The sequence below is a fragment of the Eschrichtius robustus genome, chromosome 1, assembly GCF_028021215.1.
Source record: "Eschrichtius robustus isolate mEscRob2 chromosome 1, mEscRob2.pri, whole genome shotgun sequence".
Lineage (NCBI taxonomy): Eukaryota > Metazoa > Chordata > Mammalia > Artiodactyla > Eschrichtiidae > Eschrichtius > Eschrichtius robustus.
Genome location: NC_090824.1, coordinates 90,030,819 through 90,045,068, shown reverse-complemented (window position 1 = coordinate 90,045,068; position 14,250 = coordinate 90,030,819). Strand labels below are relative to the sequence as shown.

At 37.1% G+C, this 14,250-nt stretch overlaps 1 protein-coding gene across 6 annotated transcripts in view; it reads left to right on the top strand.

The window, feature by feature from the left end:
• The window catches only part of TTBK2 (tau tubulin kinase 2), a 149,651-nt gene that overhangs the window by 112,466 nt on the left and 22,935 nt on the right, over positions 1 to 14,250 (top strand). For all 6 annotated transcript variants that reach the window (XM_068550245.1, XM_068550235.1, XM_068550226.1 and 3 more), the window contains 2 exons: positions 3,826 to 3,983; positions 11,974 to 12,190. In XM_068550245.1, the coding sequence (XP_068406346.1) occupies positions 3,826 to 3,983; positions 11,974 to 12,190 (375 nt within the window). The remainder of the gene's footprint in view (positions 1 to 3,825; positions 3,984 to 11,973; positions 12,191 to 14,250) is intronic.

Below are 14,250 nucleotides of genomic sequence, written 5' to 3'. Positions count from 1 at the left end.
AGAATTAAAGGAGTCAGATATATACTAGATTTCCAGTGATTCTCAGTGGAGAGATATGGATCATGTCTTCCTAGAGGGAAGTGTCAGAATCATCTGGAAGGTTTTTTCAGATTTTGCTCTGCTTCCTTTTCAGTTTGAGAATTACTGCACAGTGAGCTCCTGTTCTGATTGGAAAGTGAAAGTGTTTTAATCCTCAGTAGTATTGGGCTATAAAAAAGGATGAGGACCACAAGTTTTATTTATTTATTTACACATACATACATATATGTGTATATGTATATTTGATTTCTAAGGTTAATGATTTATACTCTGAAATCTAGTTGAATGAGTAACTGAATTGAGTTTTCCGGTCTTATTATTTATTTTAGCCAAATGTGATATGATGAATTCAGTTACCAAAAAAAAAAAAAAAAAAAAAGGCCTTGACTTGTCCTATTTCTACTATACCAGTCTGTTGAAGTTTAGGATTTAGAGCAACCGTGGTCCTGAATTAGAAAATTATTCTGCTACATTAGAAATGTTTTGCTCTTTAAGGTATCTGCAGAGCTCTAATCATCTGACCATTTGTTCCCAGTAGGGTGCCTTCAATGCTTCAGTGCTTTTAGCTTTCCTTCTATTTCTTTTGTCATGTGCCCTCCATCCTTCTGCCTCCTGCTGCTGGTCTCAAGTTATCACCATCATAGTAACGAACTGTTTCTTATTTTTGGACCAATGGCATATGCTACATTTTCTAAGGCATACAATACTATGATAAATGTAAGAAATGTAAGAAAGAAAAGAAATGTAAAAAGAATGTCCATCATCTGACAATAAAAACTGTTTAGGACCATGCCTATTGCCACGCAGTAGAGGCAGAGCATTTAGCAGTAGCAGTCTGAGTATTCACACAGCAGAGCAGATGCTGCCTCGTGGATAGGGACTCCACTTCTCAGGAAAGAAACATGTCACTCTGTGGGAACCTATGCGAACCTCAATTTCCAGAGTTGGAAAGAGGTCCAAGGTCTGCTGTTTCAGTTCTCAGGTGCAGGGTTTCAATCCATCTTCCTTTCATCCTTTGTGTTTTCTAAAGCCCTCTACCTCTGACAATTTGGGAAGATCTGAGCTGTAACATCGATAACTTATGTCAACAAAAATAGGACCAAAATAAAAATTCCGAGGTTTTGTAACTATGCCTTTCCCAATTCCTTTTAGCTTTTTAGTTTCCCTTTCTACATCTATTATTTTTTGGCAGGGAGGACTTAAAACAAAAGGTAGGATCATGTGAATCTTTCAGCAAGTATTAGTACAAATAAACATTTATTCTCAAACTGTTTTTAGAGTACTATTTGAGGGTTCTGCACCCACAATTCCAATTTCTTCTTTTCCCACACCACCAAGCAACTCTCTGACACCAGCTGGATTCCTAAAATTTAACTCAATTCTGACACCATCTACCCAGAGATAAATAGCATCAGATTTCACAGGTTAAGGACTCATTCCCACAAGACTACCTTCCACTTTAGATACCAGTTACAAGTCCTAGTTGTCATGTGTACTTCTGACTGACTGGCTATAAATTGGAGGTTGCCATGACCCCGTCCTTGGGTTTGATTAACTTGCTAGAGTGGCTCATAGGCCTTGGGAAGCCAATTTTCCCCCTAGATTACCAGTTAATTACAAAGGATATAACTCAAGCAGCCAGATGGAAGAACTGCATGTAACAAGGTATGAGGAAAGGGTGTGGAGCTTCCATGCCCTCTCCAAGGGCACCACTCTCAGTACCTCCACATGTTCACCAGCCTGGAAGGTCTCTGAAGCCCATCCTTTTGGGTTTTTATGGAGGCTTCATTATATAGGAATGATTGATTAAATCATTGACCACTGGTAATTGATTCAACCTCCAACCCCTCTTCCCTCCCCTGGAGGCCAGGGGTGTGGGACTGAAAGTTCCAACCCTCTAATCACATGGTTGGTTCCTCTGGTGACCAGCCTCCATCCTTAGGTGCTTTCCAAAAGTCACCTTATTAACATAAACCCAGTTGTGGTAGAAAGGGGTTTGTTATGAATAACAAGACACCCATTTCACCTTTATGGCTCTGAAGTGATTTCAGGAACTGAGGAGTAGAGATCAAATACTATAACAAGAAATGCTCCCACTGCTCTTATCTCTCAGAAAATTTCAAGGGTTTTGGGAGCTGTGAGTCAGGAACTGTGGACAAAGACCAAATATATATGAGAAATGTATTTTTGGTCCTGTAAATGACCAAATATTTATTTCATATAAATCACAATATGGCACTCTTAGACATAAGGCATTGGTTAGATACAGTGATGAGCAAGATCAGACATGTACCAGCCTCGTGGAGCTTACAGTCTGGGTGAAATCAATTAAATAATCAAAAATAACTATAGTTTATAATTGGTAGCATTTGACCATCTCCTTGTTGAGGTGGTTTCTTCACTTGGTATCTAGAACACTACACACCTGTTTCCTACCTCACTGGCCACTCCTTGTTTTTTTGTTTTTTTTTTTTTTGCTGAGTCCACCTCTTCTTTCCGTCTAAATGTTGGAGTGCCCTAAGCCTTAGCCCTTGTTACCCACTCTCCTTAGATGATATCATCTAGTCATATGGCTTTAAATAATACCCATTAATATCAATATGCTGATGACTCTCAAATTGGTATCTATATTCACTATTCCTCCCTAAACACCATAAAACTTTCAATATCCCAATCCTCACATTCACTGCTTTCCATATCGGTAAATGGCACCACCATTTACCCAGTGGCTCGGGACAGAAATATAAATTATTCTTTTATTCTTTCTTTACTTTCACAGCTTTCATCTAATCTCTCAGTAAGTTCTGTTGGCTCTACAAGTTATGTCCAAATCCTACCACTTCTTATCACCTCCACTGTTACCATGCTGGCTCAGTTGACAGTAGCCTCCTAAATGGTCATCTCTTCCCATCACCCTCATCCCCCTCCTATTTATGGCATCTGTTCTCTACTTCTTAGCCAGAGTAATCTCTTTAAAGCCTAAAACAGACCTTTATAAAAAATCCTCCAGTGAAGAAGTGCTGATTTCAGGTCTGGGGCAGGAAGTGTACAAGATGAATCTCTGAGGATAGGCTACTAATAGAGTAAGAGAAATGATGAGATATTAATTCAATTTTAATCATAAAATTGAAAATGTTGCATACTGTCAAACATAAAGGAAGGTCTCTATGAGACCTTTCTCAATAGTACATTAGACTTTTGGAATTTAAAGACAAAAATGGAATAATATATAATATAAATAAAGTAATAGAGCAGATTTCTTTTTGATAATTCATGTGCACACACACACAGTTTAAGAATTTTTCAAACCCACAAAAAAATTCTAAGGCAGCACAATGAACTTTTATATGCCTCTTAACCTAGATATACCACCTGTTAACCCGGTCACTTGCTTAAGTTGAACCATATATGCCCCTTTTTGACACACACAAAAAAGTGATCACATGGTTGAAACTGAATGCACACATACACATACAATACACATTTCCTTTTGCCAAACCATCAGAAAGTAGGTTTTAAATATGACGCTTCATTATTTATCTTCCAAGAAAAAATACATTATCCTACATAACTAAAAACCAGTACCTCAACTGAGAAAAATCAATATTAATTGAATATCATCATCCATATATAATCCTTATTCAAATTCCCCTATTTGTATCATCAGGCTTTTTAAAAAAGTCATACTACTAAACTAATTTATGAGTCTGAGGTGCTTTTCTTTTATAGAATAAAGTGATTATGTTTACTGTTGGCTTACTCTAGTTTTTTCCTTTTGTGGTTTAGCTTCTTGCATCCGTATTTGACAACAGCATCAAGACCTTTGGAGTAATTGAGAGTGACCCTTTCGACTGGGAGAAGACTGGAACTGATGGCTCCCTCACCACCACCACTACTTCTACCACTCCTCAGCTGCACACCCGCTTGACCCCTGCGGCAATCGGGTATGTCCTAAACAGGTGGTTCATCAGTGTCTTTCCTAGATGTGTTGTATCAATATTAGCAGAAATGTCTTTTATGCCATCCAGGTTCCCTCAGATGACCAAATGCTAAGACATAGGGATGCCTATGGGTTTCCTTGAATTAACGTTGCTCTTATATATGCCTTTGTTTGGATTTACTTTTCTTAGAAAGTACTTACAGATTATACTGTGAAATGGCAGCTTAGAGCTTGTGTTACTCGTTAATGTTAGATGTACAGTAGATTTTCTTCAAAATGAGAGGGGGCATTTGTTGCATTTACTACTAAAGAATAGATGGGACCCCGGAACAAGAACAAGCCACAATTATTTCTGACTACACTGTGCTTAAGTTTAGTGGGAACAAAACATGTAGCTACTCCTCTTATGAAAGTGATTAATTTTTGAGGTGTATTAGGAAGAGGTTAGTGTATTTCCATCTTCTTGGGAGGTTCTTTTGTTTGTTTTTGTTTTTTGATTTTTTTTTTTCCTCTGTATACATTAAATGCAGTTGCTTTTGTTTGTTGTTTTTCTCTTTTGGGGGGGGGTTGTCCTTTTTTCTGACCCCCCCCCTTTTTTTTACCTGCTCTTGTTGGTTTAAAAGAAAAAGTAAATAGGGAAAAAATCATCATTACAATGAGCTAATTGGAACACTTTATCACTAACCCATTGCTTTGTTTTTACATTGAGATGAGATCACTAGAGCTTATTGAATCAGAAAAGCTTACATGGACTCATATTACTGGAGATGATATCCCTGATTAGTTAGTCTAAGAATTCTTAAATGTGAGACCTTGACTAGCTATAGTAGAATCACCACAGGTGTTTGTTTAAAATACCCATTTGTAGGACTCACCCCAGACCTACTGAATCAGAATGTCTAGGGGTATGGCACAGAAGTCCATGTGCATCAGATGTTTCTCATGCTTATCTGAGTTTGGGACTCACTGCACTATTCCAGCCACCCCATTTTACAAATGAGGAAATAATTCTAACTCTGAGTGAATCATCCAACTTTAGATAAAGATTAGTGACAGAGCTGGAGCCTATGTAGAAATTTTGATTCTTGCTTTAATGCTTTTGTCCTCCTTCTCCTTTGATTGTTGTTAGAAATAAATCTCACACTTGCAAAAATCCAGGTGATAGCACTTCAGGGTAGCTGAAGTCAATGAATACATTTTAAGTTCCCATATCCCAAAGTTTTTTCCTAAAATAAGATAGAATAATAAGAAAGGAAAAATAAAACTACATAAAAGCTATGTCCTCAGCATAATTTGAAGACGAAGTATGCCCAAATCAAACTAACTGTAAGTAAAAAGAGAAAAAAACAAAACCCCAAGGCCTTATGTAATATCTCTTATGCTCCTGCCTCACCCAGCCCTGCCACAAAGCTTACTGAAGGCAGATCAATAAAAACTGTGGGAAGAGGAAAGTTAGCCCTGGGACTTAAGGTTGATTTAAAACGAACATCAGAAAGACTAAATCTATCCGAAGAATGAAAATACTAAAAAGTATCCAGGTAGATCAGATAATAAACTACAGGGAGATAAAAATATTCATGATTCAAAACATGTAGCTTCTGGGGAAGAAAAAAGACAAAAAGGGAGAAATGCCCTTTGTCAGTTGAATGGTGAAGGAAAAAAACACATATCTGTTTGGGTCCAATCAGGAGAGAGAAACTACATAGTAATTTGAACAGGGAAGGATGATACAAAGAATTATTACCTACAACACAAAATTGGAATAACGTGGGATTGAAAAAGTAGAGAGAACCGTAAAGAATACAGGAATAGCAAGTATAAAGTGCAGCTCCTACTCCTAGGGCTGAATTAAGCATCCAAGGAAAAGCTCCCTCAGTCCCCACCCCAGGACTGAGTTCTGACCTTGTTGGTGAGGGTATGTCCTCACTCCTTGGATGGCAGGGAAGTTGCTCTAATGCCATTAGAAATATGGCATTAAATATCTGCCCTCTGAAATATCTGCCCTCTGGAACTTGATGGAAATCTGCCCTCTGGAGTGCCAGAGAAAACGATTTACTGGAAGTGTCTCACTAGAGACACTCTGATACAAAACTTGTGGGTAGTAGATGTTGCTCTGGGAAGATATTGGTTGCTGCTGTCTGTGTACTGCAGGAGACAGGCACGGGGAAAGCCACACATGCTGGAGAAGCTTGACAAGCTGCACAGTGGAACCCAAAGCAAAACCCTTTCCTCCTGCAGGGTCTCTCCAGTGCCCTCTACTGACAAAACTCCCATGCCAGCTGGCAAAGGAAAAGAGTTAAAGGGCACAGATCCACTTTCACAGAATAGGCAAAAATGATGAACTTGGAGCTGAAAGGCAATAAATGAATAATTACAGAGGGGAAAAAGGAGAAATAAAATTTAATTACCTGTAAGAAAAGAGAACTATAAAATCAGAAGATGCACAATATCTCCTCTCACCAAATAAAAATCCACTAAAGTGTTTGGACTTTGCTATACTGACAGAGGAGGGCACCAGTTAATCTATGAATCCTGTAAAACATTCCAATGCCACAAAAATGAACTAGAAAAATATTTTAAATATCCATAAAGTGTTATTTCAAAAAATCAAGAAAATCTAATACATATTTACTAAGGAAATTTCCTGTCAGGAATAAACAACTATGAAGAAGAAAATTATAAGACAGAACCCCAAATGGAACTAAATGTGTTCACGCATTGAAGATATGGATAACCACCTTGGATCAGAAATTTAAAAACTAAGAAATAGAGGGAGTGTGGTGTGGGGAGGGAGAGAAGAAAGAAAAGGAAAAGATGGAGGAAACAATGAAATGATAGTTCGTTGAACTCAGGAAAGAAATGGAAGAAAAAGATATCTCACAATTGAATAAATCACAAAGTGTGCAAAGGACAGTAGACGCAAATGAAAGTCTAATAAAGGGCATTGAATAAAGTCAGGGGGAAAAAAGCCCCGAGGGGATGAAAATAAAGAAATCATTTAAAAGGGCTAGAGAGAAAGTAGTGCCAATGGAAGGCAGACAGAGAAGGAATAGCATTCATATTGTTAGAGTCCCTGAAGAAGAAAAGCAAAGCAATACCAATTAAAACTGAGACACTCAGTTTAAAAAAAAAAAAAAAAAAATCCCACAAGGACTCAGAGGCAAACAATATGCAAATCAATTTTCACTGCAAAGTAAAGGAGCTGTTACAGTGGAGGATTACTGGACTGAATGTCAATATTATGACATAGTATGAGTGTGTTTCGTGTTTGGTGATTGCGATCATTGTTGCTTTTGTTGTGGTCATGCATTTACAATGCTTGGTGTCAGTCTATTTATCTCTTGTAAAAATAAAATACAGTGTGTGTTAAAAAAAAAACAACTGAGAAACTCAATAGCAAAAGGTTAATTAAGGAAACAGGGGACTAAGAGCATTTAAAAAGGTAAATGTCCAAAGGTGACCATTAGAACAAAAAGGCAAACCTTCTAAAATATATATTCTTAAAAGTTTATAAATTAAAGTACAAAGAATACTCATCTTGTAGAGAAAGAAATATAGCAAATATGACAAAATACACATAATTTTAAAATACTATGACAGAGTTAAGACCAAACATATCAGTCATAGCAATAAACGTGAATGGGGGCATCTATTAAAAGAAAAAGATTTTTAGTTTGGTTTATATAGCTGTATACATATGCTGTATACAAGAGATACACCTAAAAAAATATGTTTCAGAAAGGGATGGACAAAGATAAACCAGAAAAATGGAAACGGTCAGAAGAGAATAACAATCCTGATATCAGACAATGTAGAATTCAAGCCAAAAAAAGCTTTAAAAGTTATTGAGACGGAAGGGTACTTTTTAAGGTGAAGTGTCACAGTTCACAAGTGGGACATAGTATTTATTAATATTTAGTCACCAGAATCACAACAGTCATCTTTAGGAAGCAACAACTATGAGAGATTCAAGGAGACAAAGAAACACACTAGTAATTGGAGATTTTAATATACAACTCAGTTCAAGACTGAATTCAAGTGAACAAAGAATAAGAGAAGACAAACAACACAATCAATAAGGTAGATCTTAGGCATATTTTTCAATATCTACACCCTGATGATAGAGGTTACACCTTCTGCTCAAGTACCCCTAGGACATTCACAAAAATTGATCAGTTATCAGGTCACCAAGAAAACATATAAGTTGTTCCATAAAGCAGAAATATTACACTGTCTGATCACACTGTAATAGAACTAGAAATTGCTAACAAAAACAAAAATGTCAAAGGCCCTTCCACCTGGAAACTTAAAAACCTCCAATTAAACTACTCTTGGGTGAAAGGGAAAATACAAACTGAAGTTACAGGAAAAAGAATGATAGTTAAAACACTACATATCAGAATCTGTGGTATAGGGACTTCCCTGGTTGTGCAGTGATTAAGAATCTGCCTGCCATTGCAGGGGACATGGGCTTGATCCCTGGTCCGGGTAGATCCCACATGCCACGGAGCAACTAAGCCCGTGCGCCGCAACTCCTGAGCCTGCACTCTAGAGCCCGCGAGCCACAACTACTGAGCCCACGTGCCACAGCTACTGAAGCCCGTGCACCTAGAGCTGGTGCTCAGCAACAAAAGAAGCCACCGCAATGAAAAGCCCACGCACCACAACGAAGAGTAGCCCCCACTTGCCACAACTAGTATCCCCCATTGCACCGCACACAGCAACGAACACCCAACACAGCCAAAAATAAATAAATTAATTAATTTTTTAAAAAAAGTTCTTTAAAAAAAAAAGGAATCTGTGGTATACATTTAAAGCCAGGATAAGAGGAAAATCGATGGCATTGAATAAGGAGATATATAATGTCAAGATGTCTTATTACTGATGATGTTAATGTTGGTAATCTGGTTAAGGTGGTGTTAGGTTTTCCACTTTATATAAAGTTACTGTTTTTCCCTTTGTAAGTAATAAGTATCTTGTGAGAAGATACTTTGAGACTATTCGAATGAACTTGTTTTTCTATACATTTGCCTACTAATTTTAGCATCCATCTTGCCTGCAAAGTATTAGGCCCACAAGCCTACCATTTACTATCTGAGCCTTTAGAAGAAGTTTGCTGACCTCTGAGTTACCTCTTTTTGCAGATGATATGGTAGACTACCTGGAAAGCCCTAGAGAATCAGTGTTAAAGAGAAAAAAATGATAATTTATGTCCCACAACTCTTAGTTCTTAATAGAGGGAGAAAGTAAATTCAGGAAAAGGTAAGAGGACGCTTTAGATCAGGAGTCAGCAAGCCTTATCTGTTCACTAAGAGCCAGATAAATATTTGTGGGCTCTGCTGTCTGTCCCCACTACTGCTGCCACTGTAGTGCTAAAGCAGACGTAGGCAGTATGTAAATGAATGAGCATGCCTGTGTGCCATACACAGTATTTACAAAAATAGGTGAACAGGCCAGATTTGGCTCACAGGCCCTAACTTGCCGACCCCTACCTTAGATTACGGGGACGGGCATATGAAAAGGGTGTCCAGTCTTATTACTTCTCTTGACATCTGTCCAGTTCTTCCATATATCTTCTTAATTTTTTTCCCTTAATCTGCTTCTGTAATTTATACCTTGCCTGCAAACACAGGCCATGTGCTAATAATACTCTCACATATATCTTTCTTATCATACTTATTCCTGAACATAATATAATTGTCTTGGGCAAGAATGCTTTCTTTCCATATCTCAAACTCCAGATTTGGATCAGAGTTACAGGAGAAGGAAGAAAATAATAATTAAGCAAGGAATAAAACTGGCGGAATAAATGGTGAGAGGAACCCGAGTCACGTGGGAGGTAGCCTGTGTGGAGAAGATGGAAACGTTCCTTGAAGTGTGTGCTCTCACACTGAAGCACACGATATAAGGGGGAAACCAGGATAGAGTAAAAATAGAGGCAGTTTCATAGGTGGAGGTGTGGTTTCTTTCCGGAGAGATGGAAGGAGGAAATGCCAAGGAATTGGGGTAGTTGGAAAGAAGCAGAATCGTAGCTAGGCTAGGGAAAAAAGGATTTGGAAGAACATTGAGTGATTAAAATGGGGGAAAAAATGTGGAGCTAGTAGGTTGAGCTTCCTGAATTCAAATATTCCTCCTTTGCCATTCCCTTTTCTCAGGAATAGAGGGAATTCTTTCTGTAAACATTCTTTCTGTACACATAGCACATGTAGGTTAGTGTCCATTATAATTCCTTATGTCAATAAACAAATTATATTGAACTTATATCTGAAAAATATATCTTTTAAGTAGTCTATTTCTGAGCTTCAATTACTTTTATAATAAATCCTTTCATTTGAACTATTGTGGGCCAAAATACCTTTCCACTGTATCCCAGTGTCAGAACTACAGGGAGTATTTTACAAGGCTGTACGGGTTTTCCCTGGGAGCCATTATCAGTGCTTTTCCAGATTAACATTGAGAGTGGTGGTAGTGAAGGTCATCAAATCAGGTGGAAAAAGTCCCTGAAAAATCATGTTCTTTTTTTCTTTTTAATTTAATTTTATTTATTTTTTTATGCAGCAGGTTCTAAATCATGACATATTTATGACACCTGGGCCAGGGTGTAACCATTGCCCTTAGAGTGGTACACTGAGAAGATGTCTATTTTCCCACTCATAATAATTGTATGTGTCAGTATAATCTACTGAAGGCTGTTTTTTCTGCTTTTAGACAGTGCAGATCATGCTGAGAAAAGGTTTCACTGTGTGCTGAATGCTGTGTTCAGTCAGCAATATTTAAAAAAAAAAAACCAACAACTAGTATGTAGAGTAGAACATACTAGTTATAGAACATTAGAGCCAGCAGGGGCCTGATCACTTAGTGAGTGATAGCTGAGAACTAGAAAAGCCCCTCAGACTTCAGAATAGAAGCCCCTTAGACTTCTGGGCCAGAAGTCTAAGGGAGAGACGACCAACTATGTAAATAGGACATGAAATTGCTTTGAGAGAACATATAGACAAGTGCCAATTAATATTTTCTATTTGTTCATAATCAGTTCATACAGGACCATATGAACTGTATAATTGCAGAATTTCTAGTTTCCCCTAGAGGGCAAGAATTTCCTTTCTTCTTTTTATGTCCCTAGGGCCTTACATGTAGTAGGTACTTAGTAAAAAGTCCGTAAATGAAAAAGCAAATGCATATTGCACACTATTTAAAAAATAAAACATAACTGATTGATCTGATACCTGCTTATATCATTATGACACTTAACGTTTTTCTGTTTATAGTTTTTGTTATTCTCTAAGAAAAATGGCTAAAGAATAGAAAATATTAAAATTCACAAAGAATCCTTGCAAAATAAATGAAATGTTTCTAACTTTTAAAGTGATTGCTAAATTAGGGAGTTATATCAGAATTTGTATTTTTAAATCAGCTTGAAAATTCTGTTGATCAAAATGCAGTTTTAAAAATAGATAGCTAGTGGGAAGCAGCCGCATAGCACAGGGAGGTCAGCTCGATGCTTTGTGACCACCTAGAGGGGTGGCATAGGGAGGGTGGGAGGGAGACACAAGAGGGAGGAGATATGGGGAGATATGTATACGTATAACTGATTCACCTTGTTATAAAGCAGAAACTAACACACCATTGTAAAGCAATTATACTCCAATAAATATGTTAAAAAAATAAAATTTAAAAAAAAATGCAGTTTTAGGGACTTCCCTGGCAGTCCAGTGGTTAAGACTCTGTGCTCCCAGTGCAGGGGGGCACGGGTTCAGTCCCGGGTTGGGGAACTAAGACCCCGCATGCCACACAGTGCGACCAAAAAACAAATGCATTTTTAGTTTGTAGAACTGGCATGCCCTAAGTTTCTGAGGTTTTTTGTTTTGTTTTACTTTCTTAATTATGTATAGACTTCATCATTTAAATCCAGAAATAAAATGCAGGATAGTCCCATAGTAATTTTTGATTCTGGTGTTTTTAAGTTCTGTCTTATTTTCATTCCTCATTTTCAGAATTGCCAATGCCACTCCCATCCCAGGAGACTTGCTTCGAGAAAATACAGATGAGGTGTTTCCAGATGAACAGCTTAGTGATGGAGAGAATGGCATCCCTGTTGGTGTGTCACCAGATAAATTGCCTGGATCTCTGGGACACCCTCGTCCCCAGGAGAAGGATGTCTGGGAAGAGATGGATACCAACAGGAATAAGATAAAGCTTGGGATTTGTAAGGTGTGTATTTCTTGCATAGGAAGTGATATCTCTCTATGTCTTATTATTTTTCTCCTATTGGTATAGCAAAGTATCATGATTCTCAATTTTGAATGAGAAGTAGAACATTTTATTGCTAGTTATTTATATATTTGTAATTGCAATATTTTTGTCTAATTTTGCCCATAATGCTCAGGTATGGACACCAAAAATTAATCTTCATCTTGTATTTTGTGGAAAAGATGAAGGTAGATTTTAAAAAATAACCAGACACGGTGTCTAAAATAAGAGACATCTATAGAACAGAAGTTAATGGTCTTTCCAAGTAGAATGACAAGACTGGGCCCCTTCCATAGTGTAGACCAATGGAGCTGAGTGTTCATTCTGAAAACTATCTCAAATGGAGGCAGGGAAATGGGGGTTAGAAGTGGAAAGCATCAAACTGGTCACGAGCTGACAAAGTGGATGTTGAATAACATGATTTTTTCTTCATTAGGATTCTAAACAGGTCCACTTGTAAGTATGGGGAGAAATATAGACTTCTGAATTAAATGATTTTCAGTAGTCTTTGGGTAGATTATCCCCAAATTTCTCTTTGATCTTACTGTTTCCCGTCATTTCCATTTTCATGGAAGATGATGATTAATGGGATGGAGGGGCAATGAATTACAAATCAGTTAGTTTTTGGTACTTCCTGTGTTTTTATAATTATTTAGTTGGGAAGGAGGTTAAATTTATAGGTATAAAATGAGACTCCTGGCTCATATCTGTTAACACGATTGATAGAAACTTGGCTAGTCCTGCTTTGTGAATGGGAAATGTATCTTGAAAAGAATCTTCTGTGACCACGTCTGAGGAGCTTGGCCTATCTTTGGACAATATATACTATATTTTTAAACTATATAATTTTAAAAAATTAACAGTATATGCTTTCAGTAGTGGGACTCATTTGCAGGAACATTCTCTGCATGGATGTGATAAGCTGCCCTGTGGTCTGGTTGTTGCTTAGCACTATCTGGACTAGTAATCAGGAATAAGTGGTGAAAAGCAGTCAGGAAGTCAGTGTCAGATTTTTGTAATGTCCCCTCTGGCTGCCTTTACAGTAAACACCGGGAGCAAACTGTTCTTAGTAAAAATTCTCTGGTGACATTCTCAGTTGTCAGCCCATACGGGTGTTTGTGTATGTGACAGAGGGAAGTGGCACTTGACATAGGTCTTAATTACTTTAGTTTTCTTTCACATGTTATCACTATTTAATCTGCATTTAATTCTTTTCTATTTTTTAATTCCTTCCTTTTAAAAAATTATGTAAGTTAGATTATTAGTGGTATTGTTTTATACAAGTAATGTTTATATGGAATTTTCATAGATGATTACCATTTCCTTGCAATTTTGGAAGTCCCCGACTCAATCGTTTTTCTTCCTGAAATATTTCCTTTAGAAGTTTCTTTAGTTGAGGTCTTCTGATAGAGGACTCTTTCAATTTTTACCTAGCTGTAAATGTATTTATTTCAGCCTTATTCTTTAAAAATAGTTTCTGCTGCCTTCAAGGTTTTTGATTGACAGTTATTTTTCTTCTGTCTTCAATTATTAGTGTTCAGAAGTCTACTGTTTTTTCTTTCTTTTTTTTGGTAGATGACCATTCCCCCAGCTACTTTTTAGCTTTTCTCCTTGTCTTTGGTGTTCTGCAGTTTAACTATGACATGTCTAGGCATGCACATATTTCTTTTTTTAATCAGTTCTGGGAAATGCACAGCTGTTCTCTACCTAAATATTGTCGCCTCTTCATTCTTTCTGTTCTCTCTTTCAGGGACACCAATTAAGTAAAAATATATTAGATCTTTTTATTCTGTCATCTCTTAATATCATTTTTTATATTTTTCTTCTTATCTTGCTGTGCTTCATTCTAGGTAATTTCTTTTGCCACGTCTTCTTACTCGTGAATTAATAAGTTTGGCCTCTTATGGCTAATTTGCTGTTTAACAACTTAATTGAATATTTATATTAAATTCATCAGTTAATTCCAAGTAATCCTTTGTTGACCTTTATATGTTTAAACATTTTATGCATAGCTGTTCTAT